Source organism: Poecilia reticulata, chromosome 17 (genome assembly GCF_904066995.2).
Source record: "Poecilia reticulata chromosome 17, P_reticulata-male-v2, whole genome shotgun sequence".
In the NCBI taxonomy this organism is placed as follows: domain Eukaryota; kingdom Metazoa; phylum Chordata; class Actinopteri; order Cyprinodontiformes; family Poeciliidae; genus Poecilia; species Poecilia reticulata.
Genome location: NC_088846.1, coordinates 8,370,781 through 8,388,424, shown reverse-complemented (window position 1 = coordinate 8,388,424; position 17,644 = coordinate 8,370,781). Strand labels below are relative to the sequence as shown.

The following is a 17,644-nucleotide window of genomic DNA, read 5'->3' as shown; positions in this document are numbered from 1 at the left end:
ATCATGATCAGATCAGGTTAGGTTTTGTGAACGCCAATGATTGGCCGAAGAGAGGTTCGATATGATTGCTTAGAAAATGCAGCGGCTTGTGGATCGACGAACAAGGATACATGTGCAGCACAGACAGAGAGTTGGTATTCAGTTTGACCAAAAAGTCAGACAGTGGACTTTGTTATTAAGTAGTTTCATCATCAAAAGGTGATAATTTATTCACTGCCGTTTACGTCTTCAGATCTGGTTTCCGTGCTGCTGTTTTGAAACTTACATCAAAGTTTATTTGGAACATCTGTTTGATTTGGCTATCAAGATCAAATGACATTTTCTATACGGAGTAGATAATTCACCCACGCCCTCTGCAATATGTGTGCAGTAGTGGGATTACTGGTAGAGGTTTCCCAAATGAAAGGTTGAGGCTCTGTAGGTACTCTAGTGTCTTAAAACCATCTACTAAGATTCCAGTAAACATGTTACTTACAACAACTTCAACTCTTCTGGGAAGGTTGTCGACATATTGGGATGTGTTCTGTCACTACATCCCAATATACTCAGGATTGTCGGCATTCGCATAGATTAGGGACAACAACCACCTACAAATAGCTGAAATCTGCAAATATTTGAGACTTTAAATATGTATATATGTATATGTATATATCTCGATATGCATTCATTTGCACAGATAAAACAGTCTTGGCGCTGCAGATGATGCTACATGTTACACTGGCAGTTTGTACTCTACATCCCGTACGAGTGTCCAGTAATCCTGTAGTCATGGTTTCCTCGAGATTAAAATTTTTTAAAAAGTGTCACTTTTAATATGTCTGCGAGTTGAACAAGACTTGAGGGAAATACTGTGACAAAATGGGAACGGCAGAAGAGGAGACGGCAGTAAGCGGCTTATGTAAAGAGGAGGTAGTCTGGGAGAGGGGCACCGAATAGAGACTGTTCATTTTCCCCGACTTAAGGAACACTGTTTTCTTCTACTCTTTGTTACCACATTAGCACCGGCTAATTACACTCAACTGAATATATTAGACTAACTAATAACCAACAGAATAACGGGTGTGTATGTGTGTGTGTGCATACAGTCCCGCGGCACTGTGTATTAGATATCGGAGGTCTGAGTTCACTACTTTATTCCAACATCTTAACAAGCCTTTTGGGGACCATTCCATCTAAGCTCTTCCTCCACTGAGGCTAAAAGTGTTTGCACTGCCTGGATTGTGAGTGCAATATTAGAACAAGCCATTTGGGGAATATTTCATTTTAGTTTCTCCCCGTTGGGCACGAGAACAGAGAGAAAGTCACTGACTGTGAAATGAGGCTGCAATAATTGCATAAAATGAGGAGCTGCAGGAAAGAAGAGGATGTGAGTGAGAGTGTGCTTGTGTGTGTGTGTGTGGGTGTGCGTGCGTGTGTGTGCGTTAAGGCGTACCAGAGTCCTGAGCCAGCACTCTTCACAATGGACATGCCAGCACTGGATGGACGTCAGAGGCATCGTGTACGAGTCCTGAAGAGGAGAAAGAAATAGAGAAATTTCAAAAGATTCACGAGTGACAAGTTCCAGTCGCCAACATCCAACCAAACAGAATCCTGCAATGTTTTCTGACCAGTTCACGACGTTGGACCGCTGTCCATGGAACAACACAGCCGGCGGAGGGGTAAAAAAACAAAAACCACTGAGCAAGGCAGCACAATGGGGTACAACTCAACCGTCAACCTTCGGGGTGGAACACACTCACTGACACAACATCGGGCAGGCAACGACTACAGATGGGAGAAGGGGCAGGTACGGGGAGGGCAGGGAGCGGGATGCGGGGGGGACAAAGCCGTGGAGAAGCACCGCTGTCTTTTCATCTCAGAGATAACATGGAGAGATGAGTTGGGATGAGTTGGTGAGGAAGAGGACGAAGAGGTGCGGGAGGTAGGAGGGAGGTAGCGCCTTACCCTCCGTAGGGGTTGTGGGAGGAGCCTCTTTATGCTGCTGCCGTAGCCCCCAATCACAAGGCCCCTGTACAGGCAGTACAGGCCGAGGGGGAGGGACTTAGGTTGCCTCTCTCCAACCTCGTTGGCCAGTGGCCGGGAGCCCGACCACACCCCTATGCTCTTGATCTCTGCGCCTGGCTTGAGAGCAGGCTTTCTCTGCGGAAGGAGGGGAGGCGGGGAGGGGAGGTGGGGTGGGGTTTCGGGGAGAGGAGAGTGAGGGGCGAAAGGCGGCAGCTAATCAACGAAGCTCAACTCGTCGTGCTCACCGACACCAAAGTGCAAACAGACAGGCACGGGGACGAACACACACAAGGCCACACCGATTGACGCTAGAGGTTCCCCCCAATGACGCCCAGGGAGTCTGTGGCTTCACTGCAATCGGCTGAACCGCTTCAACTCAGGACTGAAGGTTCACGTCATACTGATGAATTAACTCAGCATTAAACCAGTTCCATCAAGGAGGAAGGCAACTTTGTTTGGCAGGTTCAATGTCAATGTTTTTTAATAAAAGAAACATTACATTCATTTAAGAAACAGTGTTTTGGGAATCTGCCATTGTCGCCTTATATTACCTACCAAAAAAATACTTCAATTTGTTGCTGGGATTTCTTGCGACAAACACACAGATTCTCTAAGATGATCCCCCATTGAATAGCGTCAAACATCAGTTCATGCTGACGAAGCATTCTCACAACATGATGGCGCCATTGTGGTGTTTCGTTGTGGGGATTGTGTGTTCAGGGTGATGTGCAGTGCTACTTTAAGACATGGTGCTGCGGTTGTAGTACAAAATGTTCAGTTATCGTCTCATCTGTCCAGAGAACCTAATTTCACATGTTTGCCGTCCCATGCCGAGCTTGCAGCAAACTGTAAACTTGATTTCTTAAGGTTTTTTTTAAAAAGAATGTTGTGCAATTCTTCCCCCCAAAAAAGGACAGATTAGAGGACTGCATGACTGTAGCAGATTCTCACACCTGAGGTGATGACATCTGTGGCGGTCGCTTTACTTAATACTTTCCTCCCTACCCTTTAAGTTTAGGTGGGCAGCCATGTCTTGGTAGGTTAGGTTGTAAAACCTAAACCTGCTTTAAACTTAAGAGTTAAGGAGCTGACAAAAAATCTTTTAAAAACAAATTCGGCCTTTCTCCTTCCTCAGGACTATTGTGGAGAAATTTATGCTGGTCTACCTAATAAAATCCCAATAACATTGAGCAAAGTTTGTGGTTGTAATGTGACAAAATATGAAAGCTTTACTGCATAATTAATTTTGTAACTGCATTGTTTTAGCTGCTATTAAACAACTATCAGTCTAGCAATAGGTTTGTGCTTAGAAATATTCTCACGAATCACTAAATTTCCAAAAATGACCAGTAGGTGGGGGTAGGAATCCATTGCAGATGCTGTGCTGAAGCAGTAAGCTGCTTAGAGGAAGGCAGAAGAATGTGCCAACATGGTGGCAGCAGGAATAAATGTTTTAATAAAATTACAAGACAATGACGTAAACGTTCTAATTCATAAAGTAAATTATGACGATGGAATATGTATAAATGTTGCTCATAGGATCCTGATCACTGAGACGACTTCATAGGTTATTTTTTTTATCATTATTTTCATGCATCGGCTTCGAGGCTTTTGGCGGAAACCTCCGCCTCCTTCAAAAATCCGCCCCATCCCCAGCAACAAGTGAGACTAATCTGATGACTTTTAGATCAGACAACGTGACAGGACAGGACAGAGACAACCTAAAGACAGACAGAGACAGATTAGATGGAGGAGTGCGGACACATATTTGCGTTTCTCTGCGGGGCCCCCGGAGTGTGAGAAAGATAAGGGACAGTGACAGATGAGTGGCGAGGAGCCGCGTGTCCATGGGGCAGTGAGTGATCGATCGCTGTGCCTTGCCCTCCGTGTCACCTCAGGCACTAAGCGACCTTTAGGAAGCACGGGCGTTGGTAATTACCCGTTTTACACACACGTGCACGTGCAGACACACACAGGGACAGAATGCCAATGCCGAACTGTCCACAAGCTTGAAGGATGACAGGATGGGTACTTGACATAAAGTGGGGAGAACAAACACCGATCACGGGATGTAACTTCAGCTGGAAGGTGTTTGATCAAACACGAATATTATCCCCTACTTCTGGTAAGACTGATTGATGAATTTCCATTAAAAACAGCTGAACAACAGAGCACCTTAGCGCTGACTCGGCTGCAGTCATGCACTGCTAACGTGCAATGGGATCAATTTCACTCTCGTCTTTTGGGTTTAAGCTAGCAGGTAAATTGTTGACTAGAACATTAATCTCACGCAGACAGTTGCATCAACTCACGGGGCCATGCGAGGGCTAAACCCACAAAATATACATAAAAACACCAAAAATAAAAGTCAAAGCTAAAGATAGATGTTACTCATAGCATGCAAATGGGGTAGAACAAGCAAGCCGCAGGCAGGCTACAAAATAATGTGGAGTCTGTGCAGTTCTTGAAGAGCAACATGGAAAATGGTCAGAGAAAATAGCCTTCGATTAAAAAAAAAACAAAACAAAAAAACTGCAGATTTTACCTCAAATTCTTAATAGGATTTCCTCCGTTTTGAGGATCTGAATTGATGGATATTAAAACTTCCAAGCTGTCTTGCATAAAGTATTCACACCCCCTGGCCTTATTCACATACAGTTAATAAAAATGAACACATTTAGCTCTGGACTTTGAGTGGACTGTTGTTGTGGATATGTGCAGCTCCTCCAGCGTAACCTCATCTAGTTAATAATAATAATAATGAGAATGCGTTGAAACATTGAAACTCGTCTTATGTTTTGTGATAAAATGTGAAAAAAGTACAGGGAGTGTCGATACTTTTGCAAGGCGCTGCGGCTGAGGCGCAGCCTAGCAGACAGGCTTCAGAGGAAGATTTGCTCACCATGCAGATGAGACACTTGTACCGGTCTCCCCGAAGGATCTGCTTCTCCAACTCTCGGATTCGGGCCTTCAGAGCCTCCATAGTGGTAGCTGTTGATTCTTCCTCTGTCACCCTACAGCACAATTGGAAGAATAAATAAGAGTGGGTATTCAAGTATTGTAGAAATTAGTTCATAGCTATTATGAAAATGTGGATATTATTTCATAGATCATAGCTTCTGAGCTAAGTTTATGAGTTTTGAAACAATAAATAAATCAAGTGTCGATGTTTAGTTTGTCGTCCAAACTAAACCAAACCAGTGCAGTTTAATATTGCTGTCTAATAAAAAAAAAGAGATGGTCCATTTTTTATTTTTCATATTCATATGTGAATTTATTTGTTTTTAAGTAACTCAAAAACCAAATGTCATGTAATCTGGAGAAAGCTTTAGCTGTAATTTGATGAAAACAAAAGTACGTCCCATGTATGTATATAAATAAATGCAAAAAAACATTTATTTATCAAAAACTTCAATGTAAATTTGGAAACTCTTTCTCCCCCGGATTACATGCCATCTTTTAAGCAACTCATTAGACATTCCCTACTTTTCCATGTTTCTCATGACCACATATGGACTCCTTTTATTTAACTCAGAGGAATTAAAGAAAATAGTTGATATGCATCTCTAACATCTCTCATTTAATGTCCATAAGTCTGCCAGTGCCTAGGAAAGTTTAACTTCCTTAGCATTTATGCTGAAACATCTCCATGTTTTCATATTTCCATTTGCCCGTGTCACTTTATGATCCTGCCTCTCTATTTCTGGTCCTTCACATCCGTACTCTCACTCCTCTTGTTGTCCTTTACTCTGTCCATTTTCTCTTGCCTGTGAGCAGCCCTCTGACTAATGTGCATCACCATACCAGAAAATGTGCATTTAACACTGTTCAGCAGCATATGAAGCAGCCATAACCGAATCAATACCGACCGCAAACGTTGATGATAATTCGGCGCAGCGCGATGCGGACACACGAGCCGGCTGATGTTTATTACAGCCGTCCGTTCACTCGCCCGCCGAGATGCAGCGGCAGTGTTTGTGTGTTAAGAGGAGTGTGTGTGTTTATGGTGATGTGGTCATTCTGCAGCCTGATAGCTTTGCTGATCTATGGTATTGATCTGGTGGGGGGAAGGACAAGCAGAGAGAAGGAAGGGACAGTAAACGCAAGCAGTAAGTAGCTGTGTGTGTTTGTGGTGTGGAGGGGGTGCAAGATGTGGCTCCATTTCCAACAAACGCAGCAAAGACAAGAGGAAAGTGAAAGACTTTCTGTTGTCTGTTGAAGTTTAAAACCAAATATATTTAGCTAACTTAAGCTTTAATATATCAGCACTAAATAGTTGATATTTTAGTCAGAGGAAGTGCTGGAATGACCGGTTTTCTCCAGATGCATGAGCATAGAATACTGTACCGCTTCCCCTCCCTCACCTGTTTCTCTACACTGCTGGTCAGCTGACTAAATAAAAAACCTACTACTTCTTTTACCTCACACTTACAGATAAGATAAACCTGACTCCTCAGAAATGTTTCTGCTCGCTATAAACACAGGCAGTCGTACTTTGGGAACTTTAAAAGAGCCATTCGTAGCTCTAATTAGATGATTTAAAAATAGTGTTGTCAGCCTACTAACCGGCTGGAAAGCTGCTTTATATAAAAGCAACTGGCTCAGGTTATTCACTTTTGTGACATCAACAAACGGTTGTATATTTTTTCAAGCTGACCACACCGTGAAAATCACCAGCCACCTAAAAGGTATTTCAACAAAATACATTTAAAGTACGTGAACATTTCATAAATGAGGTGCCACCAAAAACCGCAGTTAACTTGAGCTTACTGGGTTTATGACTAAAACGTGTAGGACTAAAACGTGCATTTGTTGCAGCCATGTTGTTTTTAGTCGACTGTCAAACACAACAAGCCATTATCCTAGCTTTCATATGCTCCATTGTTGTGTTGCGATTGTGTCCCGTAAAGATCATGTCATGCTACTTTTTAGACTCCAGGGCCACCCGATTACATGAACACCCAACCCACTAGAGCTGTTGCTCAATCGTAATAAAAACAAAACAAAAAAACAACCAAATTATGAAGAGTTGAGTCGAGCCATACAGCTAGGTGCTAGTAGAAAAGGGCCTTAATGAGTTGCAATAGCTAAGACTCACTCTGCCAGACCAACTCATGCTGACATTGCCAATAAACATCGATTTGGGAGACTGAATTCACTTGGTTTAAGTTTTTTGTATCGAGAGATCTTGTTGCACGACTTGTCTTAAAGCTCAAAGATACTGAGTTTACACATTTTTGCCAATGTATGGAACTGACCAAGAATGGTTAACTACTCTGGGTTCTTCCTGATGAGTTTAGAGCCGGATGCGGAGGTCTTTGACGGTTGAACTGCTTCAAGTCAGTGGGATCAGCAGTAAGTCTTTTCCTAAACATGTATGAAGAGCAGACCTGCGCCTCCCTGTAAAGCCATCATCATCATCATCATCATCATCATCATCATCCCGTGTCTATAAAGACCCAGTCTGACGTGCCACCACCGTGCCCTATAAACTGACTTACCCTCTCCTCTTATTAGTGCTGAGCTTGTAAAAAGCCATTTAGCCTTGATTAGCCCACCAGCTTATAAAAGAGCCGCAGACTCTGGACAAAGCTGGACTGTAACCGTCCTTTAACGGTTCTATTAAGTCCCTCTGTGGCTCCGTCACCCACCGAACTCTGTCGAGGGATATTTATGAAGCTTATGAAAAAGATTTGAACAAAAAGTTGCTCATTTCCTCCTGACATTGATCACTTTTTCAGTGCGCCGCTTTTTTAATCTCCCGTTATAAATATTTATTCAGCACACAAACGAAACAAATTGCTTTATGTTCCACCAGCGTAATAACATTAATCTTTTGGCCAGAATGTGAGCGTCTAAATGAAAGCAGACAAAGACATAAAAACAGAGAACTTTGCAGATAGAAGAAGTTTGGAAGAAAATAATACGACTTAATCAGGCCAAGCGAGAAGAAAAAAAAAAAAATTAAGGCTTAGAGGTAACCTCTCGCATGTGAAAATCCTTAAATCCTTTGTGTATTTCACTGACCTAAACCAGCTCAAGACTGTTGAGACTTTTAGCCAAAGTAGAAAAACTCATATCCCTGTTGGACATGGGTTGAGCAATCACAATCTGGATTAACCTGAAACGTAACAGAAGCCCTTGAACAGAGACAAGTCAGAAGTGCTATGAATGGCTCTTCTTTTCATAGGACTGCAGGGTCTGTTGGAAAAGGTGTCCAGGTGGAGACCAGTATTATTTAAGCTTCTTTATCCTGATAAGGCTTTAAATGAAAAGGCCTGCCTTTATGTATCATGACTTTTAGATCTTCAAATGCATTCATGTGCTGTCGAGGGCATAAAACGATAGGAGATTGTTGTTGTCAGTTGGGACAAAACTTCATTTTTTTAAATTGCTGAGTAGAAAATCTTGTAATTCTGATCTCAGTTTAAACAGCATACAGAGCACAAATTACCAGGATGCATAAAAAGTTATTTTATATGGATATACACGTAACCAGCTTCTTTTTCAGCTTTGTTTGCAGCAGATCAAATTGTTTCAAACTTTTGAATTATTGTTAATTCAAAACTAAGTTAGTTTAGGAAAGTCGCTACTTCCTTGTAGCAATTTCATGACTACTGAAGGTCAACGCACATCAGCCTCAACTAAATGCAAGGCTTGTCTTGCCTATTTTGACACTTGGGCTTCTGTGTCATGTCAAGACATACACCTTAGAAAGTTATAAATTAAAAGATGTTCTTGACATTCGAAACAACTGACTCAGAAAAGGCTTCAGCAAAGGTTACTTAGTAGTTTTTGCCCATGGTTAAATAGGTGTAGCACCTACTCAACATATATCTTTTTATGAGATTATGTTAGTACAAGGTGAATTTATTTCAGAGGCTTTTACACATCTTTACCAGAAGAGCCAAATAATGTGGAAAGTTCCCTATCAGTAGTCTAAAGACCCGTTCTCTATTGTTAAGTCTCACTCTAGCAAGTTTCTGTTGGCTGTATCTCCATTGGCAGGGTTTTCCTCACTAAATGGGCAAGAATGTAAGCGGGAGCTGTGGTCAACAATCCAATGTTGTCACTTTGCGCATGTTCCTTTGGGCGGTGAGTTTCTAAGAAATCTCTCAGCATGTCTGTTCGTTGGAGGTTTCCCTGTCCAGCGGACGATGTGTGAACTCTACCACAACTGAAAAAAGATTTGAAAATCTGTGAACATCAATTTGTAAAAGTTATACTGCAGATTCTCGATTGCAGTTAAACTTTAGGCTATTCCACCACAATGAGCTGAACCACAACTTTACATGGCTTCAGAAAAAATGCTTACGTGGTGTTGATCTGGTTAGACAAAAACCTCCATAAAATACAAATATATTGGGGGTCTTGTGAGAAAATGTGTGCAACATTGAAAGGGTATAAACAGTTTTACATTTTAGTCTCAGTGGATTCAATGTTGCTGGTGCAGGTTTGCTTTGCTTGTGCTAAAGAATTTCCGTAACTACAAAACCCTAAAACATTGTCCTGCTTTGAACTGATGCATTACTTCGATCTGAATGCCAGATTGCTTAAACTTCGGTTCAACTTTATTGCCGTTCCAAAGCTCATGCGGCTCGGTGTTTTCCATCTGAAGTCCTCCTCGTGGCAAAAAAAGCAAGCATGAAAGCCCAGCGGAGACAGATAGATGGCTCTGCTTCTCCTCTATTTAGCGCTCTGTTTCCAGCATCTGCAACGTTATTTCTCATTTCATTAGTGCATGAGGGTGTGTGTGTGTGTGCTTGTGTGTGTAGCGGGGGATCTCTACCATCCATCTCAATCAGCTCAATGTCTTCATCTGCTGTCTATCTACATTTTGGCCTCACTCTCGTTTCTGTCTCGGCAGGAGAACATACAGCGGATAAAATTTAACACAAATTAATTTGAAATCTTCTTCTGGTGAAACATTTTCGCCTTAAATAAATCACCCAAGCATGTGCTGCTGTTGCTGTAAATCCCTTTCGAGCATCATTCTGTGCTGCACCCTGTTAGCAGAGGTCTTAACTACATCGAGACACCATGATAAAACATTTAAGTCACTATTGATTTCCCCTGCCTCTTCCCGATGTGTGAGCAAGCGCAGCAAAAGTTAAGAGGTGGGAGGGGGGGGGGTGAACCTTGTAAATAGCTGAGAGGAATTGAGACAGAGGACAGGAAGAGAGGAACGAGAAAAACAGGACAGAGACAGAATGGGACGGTGAAATAAAGCAAGGAAAAATGTGGAGACGACTGGGGCAGAGTCCGTGTGTGTCCCTGTGCGCGTGTGTGTAAGGGGGGTGGTGGGGCGCGGGGTAGAAATCTAGCTTCATCACTTCCAAATTGAGGACAGATTCAATTATTTGCAGAAACCACATGGAAATCACTCCGCATTGTTCCAGCTGGAGCACCAAATTTGGCAGCAATCGCATTGGCGGCAATGGAGGGGCCATTTATCTTGGAGAGGAAAGAACATCTCAGGCGGTGCATGTGTGTGTGTGTATCAGTGAAAAAGGGAGAGAGAGAGAGAGAGAGAGAGAACTCATTTATCTTGCAGGGGAATGAGCAGGGGAACGAGGACGCCCCGGGAGGCGACCAGATCATTACCCATCTGGGATCAGAGACAGAGAGAGATTTCACCAACGCTACCTTGTGGAAAGCCACACACACAGACACCCACACACACAGACACCCACACACAATGTATCAATGTAACAAAAGGAGACAAATCTCATTTTCATTTGAGGATGGAAGGACACAGAAGCCCCACAAATACGTGCATTTATAGCAAGCGAGAGGAGGAGCGAGGCGGGGAATTGTTCCAGCCAGGCACCTGACTGCTTGTTCCAATGCAATCATTCAGTATCTAGTCGGCCTCACCCTAAATGGACGCTTAGATTAAAGCGTGCTCTGCTCCGGGTGACCGCTAAAAGTCTCCAGGAGAACATCGTGTGGTAACGCATGGCAATATTTGCTCCACAGAAATGACAGAAAACAAAGACCAGGACAAAGGTGGAAACGGAAAAGTACTGGTTCAAAGTCCAGTACTGCTCCTTTCAAACTTAAAAGAGAAGTCATTTAATTTTTTTTTTATGTTTAAAGTTTCACATAGTTTCTTAGCCACCTTGAGTAATTTAGGGTGTTAAATACACCTGACAGCCAGGTGTATTTAACACTGTGCATTTGGTGTGGTTCACTTTCACAGCGCACCAACTAAACCAACTAAATCCTTTGAAAACCTGTTTATCACCCACTAACCTCTTGTTTCATTTAGAACCGCTGAAGGCAACAGCATAAAACCCCCCAAAACACGAGCACAACTTCCATCTTAATAAAATGTAAACAGAAATGGAGTAGCGTCAGATTTTGTAGAATTTCTCTTTGGTAAAAGACGACAAGCCGTTTCTCCTGCACAGTGCTAGACAGCAGGCATTTGTTTAGGTTGTATTATTATTAAAAACTGGAGAGCAGATACTTATTTCTGATCTTAACAATAGTAATAATATAAAGAGCTGTATGTCCCATTTTCTACAAAGCTTTCCTTTCCTGACAGAAATAGTTCCCCTTCTTAACCTAAAAGAGTAACTTGCTTGTACGAAACACAGGACAAAGATTCACAGGGCGCATTTCTCCATGTTTCACTTCTGATTAAAAATAAATAGACTCTTATCAGCCACCACAAACTGTACCTTAATGAATGTGAGTTCATACCACAAGTAGAGTTGTGCTCAGATGGAAACATCTTAATTACAGTTGGTGTACGACCGGCCATCAGCTCATTGTGCTAACTGGATGTGCTAATAAGTCAATCTGATATTTCTCAACAAGCATCTATGCAGACAAACTGAAACTACAGTATTGGACGTTCCAGACATCTGTGTGGCTTAACTCGTCTCACTGGTCAGCACACAAATCTGCATAGCAGAGCATTCCACACTACGCCAACAGCCTTTCTTATCGGCATACCATGAAATCAGATGATGATGAGACCAAACTGTGGCTCTTTGGAGCCTCCATGGTGGCATTTTAGTCAAAAATTATGTAGCACAAAATGTTTTTTATTTTTTTTTCTTCTTATATCAACTTTAATAACAGACTTGAAGCAGTTTTTCCTTTGTGGTTTGGTTTAACGTTTGCAAAGAATCTCTAATGAGACACAACTCATTTACTTGGATCATTTTCACTAAACGTTTCTGTTCATTTTCCAGAAACATAAGACTTTTCCATTCAAGAAAATGCCTGTGTTTGCTTTGTTTTCCTCAATTCAACTGGTTGCAATTTTCAGCGTTATACTAATCCAACAAAAACAAAATGGTTCCATTTGGATCTTGGGAGTTAAACAAAATAACATGAATAAAACATATTTCATTCAAGTTTTTAACAGAGCAGGCGCTTTGTACAAGTCTCATGTATCTGTTTATTGCAAAAGTTAGATTTTAAGTTTTTTTTTTTTTAAGGGTGTTGGTGAACTGGTTTAACTATTTGTACTGAATATCAGAACAGCTGCACGTTCTGTGTAAGAACCGGGCATTAGATGGATCTCTACACCTAACAAACACTCACTCTTCTCTTGACAGTGGAGTTTCTAATCAATACACCTCGAGCGGCTCGGTTTGTCCACCAATTATCCAATCTGCTGATATTTATAATGGAGAATGTGCACACCCACAGTGCTGATTAATTCATTTAAATAATCTATCCTATTGAACTGTCGCCATGGTCGAAGGGGTACATGTTAGTCAAAGCTGTGGAGAGCATAACTTAAGTGCTAGTAGCTGGGTGAATATAATGTCTTGAAAAGGCAGTTTTACACCTTGAACTTTTTTTTTATTTTATTTTTTTTACATTTTTACCATACATCCACAAATATTTTATTTGGGTTTCTGGTGACAGAGTACATCTCTACAAGCTTTCCACATCTAGCAGCCGATGTCTATGGCCGCTCTTCTTCATGAAATATCGCAATTTGAATCAAATGAGAAGAGGAGTGCTCTTCCAAGTGGTGCCATGGCTCTCTATCGACCAGAGCACCTTAACTTTACATGCTTACAGTGTCCTGACTCGCTTGAGACAAATTGCCAAGATTATAGTATTCTGCAAATGTTGTAACATGACAAAATGTGGAAAGGTCAAGGGAAATGCGTCCTTTTGCAACCAAGCAGGAAGATTGATGAAAGAAAACTATCTGGATGCTGAGAAAACATGAGGCTTAAATGTAGAAAAACTATTAAGCAATTCACAGAATCCTGGCTTTAAATTTTGATTGTTGCCGTCTACATTATCACACGTTTCCGTGTTCGATTATCAGAGTGTCACCTACTTTTCGATCTCGCTGTTTTTACAGGTACGTGGAGCATTTGAGGAGGAGGAAGATGATGATGAAGGAGTGCTGGGGTCTGTTTTGCTGCTCTCCCCGTTGCTCGTTGAAGGCATCTCTGTGGTCACAAAAAAGGTAACAGTTACTTATGAACTCGTGTCTATCACAGTTACTAGCCATAGATCTCCATTTCAGTCTGCCCGGAACAATAATAATGTTATTTTTTGCTTCTTTTTTTTTTTATTAAAAAAAAATGTAAAAAAGCACAGTTAGTGCTTTACTTACCATCATTTGCCCACTTGGAGAACTCGGGCGTTATTCTGTTGGAAGGCATCCCGCCGCTGAAACAAAGTAGCACAACCATCAGCATGCATAACAACCCATGTGTTCTTCCCATCCTGCAAAGTATAGTATTTCATCCACTAGCTATGCTTCCACCTAATTGTCATGCTAATTTTAAGCAAACTTTTGAAATATTGCAAAAAAACAAAGCTGCTGAAGAAAATGCGAACGAGGTGTGTTCGTCTACTGGCTTGGGGCAAATCAACAAAGAATCAACCAGAGCGTAATTTTGTCAGACGTCTCCAATGCGGCCGACAGATTGCCCTCACATGTAACTCGGGACAGTGTAATGAACAAGAAGAAAGTTCACTCCTTTAATTCAGATTTTACCGCCTCCACCAACGGTTTCTACTGGAATACTTTCAAAATGCCTGTAAAAAAAAGAGTTGAAAACATGGCTAGCATTTTGCTGAAGACGTCGTACTTGAGCACAGCTCCTCGTAGCGCCTCCCTCTCCCGGGCTTCTCCTTGGTCCTCCCCGGCTCCGGAGCAAGGGATGATGTCGGCCTCGGTGTACTGGGCCTTCCCGTACTCCAACGTGTCGTCTCCGTCCACGTCGAGGTCAGCGTCGCTGTCCGCCGCACTCTCCTTGATACTGCATGTGGCGAATCCAGTTCCTGTGGAGAGAGTGAGCCATTTTCACACCAGTGCTTTAAGGATGCATTCACATCAGCCCCGTTTAGTCCGCTTTGATCGAACTCTAGTTTGCTGACATAGTCCAACTCTGATGCGGACCAAAAAAAAAGCGGTCTACCTAAAAAAAACCTGGGTTCCGTCGACATGAACTCTGGAGCGGTTCAAATGCATATGATGCAAGCCGACTGGCTACCGCTCTGAAAGCAGGAAGTGAAATATAGCACAGGGAATTCTGGGTAAATGCAACCAAAACAAATGCGAGTCTTAAATGAGCGTGAGAAATGGTTTGTAGTCTTTTACCAAAGACAAAAAAGAAACCCTACAGTTGCTAAAATCTGATGCCACTCTACTTTTGTTGACATTTCATGAAGAAGGAAGTTACGCTCACGTCTTCTACGGTTTTTATGTAATTCTATGTTTTATGTAATTTTATGTAATTCTTTATGAAGTTCTTGGTGCAGCACCATAGGCCAGGTGAGGGCAGGTTTTAAACTAGTTTAGAACGTTTGACATTGCAGTGGGCAACCACCAGCTGAAAAATATAGCAATTTAGGTTTCCAGAGAAACCTAAATTGCTAATTGGACAACTGGGTGTGCAAACACCCTTAATTGACATATTGGTTAAAGGTGACTTTGACTACTGGTACACATGAGAGAGTGGACCATTGTTCTTAATTGTCCCATGATTTGATATACCTTCAATTTCCAATTAGAAGTAGAACATACATTTTTACACACAGAGTATAAATATGGAAAATCTAAATCTCAATGGTTTACAGTCTTGATACAATGTCTGCCTCTTTTTTTTGTTGTTGAATAATTAAGGGTTATTTTAAACCCCCAACACAAACAACATATTGCTTGATGAAGCTAGAAACGACCTAACTTTCTGAGATGGCTACAGCTTATGTTAAACTCAACGTCTCTGCAAATCAACTTAAGGACTTTCAGAAACCCGGGTGACAAATGAGAAAAAGGAGATGAAGACTGACTCGTTACCCATCAATCTTTGAGAAAGAGAGGGGTGTGTACATGTGTGTGCGTGTGTGAATGGCACCTTTATAAACCAAGTGATGAACGCTCAGACAAACCCTTACCGCTGCCTGACTGCTCCCTTCAGCTCTACTTAACCAAGGAGTTGGCTCTGTGTGTGTGTGTCCGTCACTTACAGGTGTCTTTTCCATGTTTGTTTGAGACTGTCTGTCCCTCTGTCACTTAGGTCCTATCTCTCCAATCCTTTCAAAGTGTGTGTGTGTGTGTGTGTGTGTGTTCACCTGTCACTTAAACTATGTCTATCTGCAGCACAAAAGTAGTTGGGGGTGTGTTTGTGTTCAAATGTGTATATTACTCAGACCCTTTACCGTTTGGGCTGCATGCGTGTGTGTTGCGCCTGAAACCGTTGGTGTGTGTCAGCCAGTGACAGGCCTGACAGCCATCTTATTTACACCTATTCCAATTTCTACAAGCTCTCGGGGGTGGACTAGTGGGTTGCCTATGAGTGTCTGTGGGGGGAGTCGAGGGTAGAACCAGACGGAGCTGACACCCGTCCTGTTTAACCCGCCTGTGTGAGTCCCAACACTCGACTTCCTGGAACAGTTGCTATCAGCGAACAACTGCATCTCGCTCCACTGCGGGGTCTTTGTCAGAGAGCAACACAGACGACTGAGCTCGCCCGAAAGCTTTCTCTACAACACGGCCGACAGATTGCCCTCACATGTAACTCGGGAATTTATAGAGGTAGGTAGATGATGCCAACATAAACATAGTTTTCAATTTACTTTTGGTCTGAGGCGTCATACTTGTGCAGACGATTACACGCAAAGAAAACCTACAAGTTTCTTTGGCTAGGGAAATTATGCAGTTGGGAAACATGGGGTGGGTTAAACAGCAAGTTCAGTCGGCTTGATGTGCTCCTGACTTGAAGCTCGGGTGAACGCCAAATTGATAGAAAGAGCTGAAAGAGGCCATCAGGAAGAATTTGGCTGTATGGGTTATTCTTTTCTTGAGTGCATGACAAAACAAGTTTTTTGAGACCAGAACTGAAGACATGATTAGCGTATGCCTCATACAGTATGCCAGGAGAAGTTGTTCATATCGAGATGAAAGTGTCATGGTTTGGAAATGTTTTACTTAAGCTGAGCCTAGCCCCCATCACCATCATATTTACTGAGTTAGCATTTTTAAGTGCAGTTACATTCCTTTTTGTTTTTTCAGAGATCCATAAGACAAACCTCCACTTGGCTTCCTCCATCTTTATAGTGAATATTGTAATTTGTTGCGTATCTTTCAGGTTTGATGTCCTAATTTTAAGCCAATAGGTTGAAATGTATCTAAATTAAGTTGACCAATAATGGCTCGGGGCTCTAGAGTAAAACCGATTTTGGTCACTGATGAGATCATGTCACAAAATGTTGACGTCGCTCCAGTGCGCCAGTCATTCAAGGAAAAAAAAGAAGAAGTCTCTGACAGGCCATCTTCCTGTAGTCAACAACAAACATATCCTACGGTGGTCTAAACCAATCAGAAAAAGTGATTCTGCTTCAAATAAAGAAATTTCCTAGACTGATAATTGTTTACATATGTTGCAAAGTTAAGTGTGATGCACCTTTAACAAAAAAAAAGTAAGGTGCACCAGTGGCTGTGGTTTCTTAGAATAAAAAAGGAAAAATTAATTCTGCCTTCAACGCTTTAGGACACATAGCATCTATATAAACCACGCAAAAATAAATATCTAGGTCCCCCCAAACCCTCCCCCAACATTTGTAACTGTCTTGTTAAATATGATTCAGCTCCGTAATTTAAGTGTCTGCACTTCTACTGTAAACTGGATGCCCCCTGAGCCGACTGGGAGTGAATACACACACCGTAAACGTGCGGCAGTGTGTTCACCACCAGGGTTGGTGCGGCCTGTTTGCTCTGAATGTGTGTGATCCCCCTGTTCTTCTATCTGTTCCTCTAAGCAGTGTTGGCAGGCCAATCTAATCTGGCCAGGGAAAGGTCAGCCACACTCTAACTGCCTTTCACTCACATTATGTATCAACACCCCCACCCCTGTCTTTACTTTTCTTTTCTTCTCCTCCTCGCCTCGTTTTCCACTTTTTCTTCCCTCTTGCACAATTAGCTTATTTTTTAAAACTTCTCCAACATGTTTTTTTTTTTACCATTCTCTATGGTGTTCAGCCCATCTTAATAAACAGCTTTCTAGCCAAATCATCTAAATCAATCCTTCTTCCACTCCTCGATCTGTCTCATCATCGAAGGCCCCTCCCTGCAATATCGCTGACTCTTTAACATGCTAACTACATATTTCCTCCTCTGTGTTGCATGGTTCGTGGCAGCGATGAAAGA

General features: G+C 42.1%; 1 protein-coding gene across 7 annotated transcripts in view; it reads right to left on the bottom strand.

The window, feature by feature from the left end:
- Nucleotides 1–17,644, bottom strand: part of rnf220a (ring finger protein 220a) — a 186,748-nt gene that overhangs the window by 5,041 nt on the left and 164,063 nt on the right. For 4 of the 7 annotated variants that reach the window (XM_081598664.1, XM_081598662.1, XM_081598666.1 and 1 more), the window contains 5 exons: nt 14,085–14,277; nt 13,604–13,659; nt 13,322–13,436; nt 4,907–5,018; nt 1,433–1,507 (listed from right to left, as the gene is read on the bottom strand). In XM_081598664.1, coding sequence (XP_081454790.1) covers nt 1,433–1,507; nt 4,907–5,018; nt 13,322–13,436; nt 13,604–13,659; nt 14,085–14,277 — 551 coding nt within the window. Of the gene's footprint in view, nt 1–1,432; nt 1,508–1,944; nt 2,140–4,906; nt 5,019–13,321; nt 13,437–13,603; nt 13,660–14,084; nt 14,278–17,644 lie in introns of all 7 variants that reach the window. The other 3 variants (XM_081598661.1, XM_081598659.1, XM_081598660.1) reach the window with 1 other exon arrangement.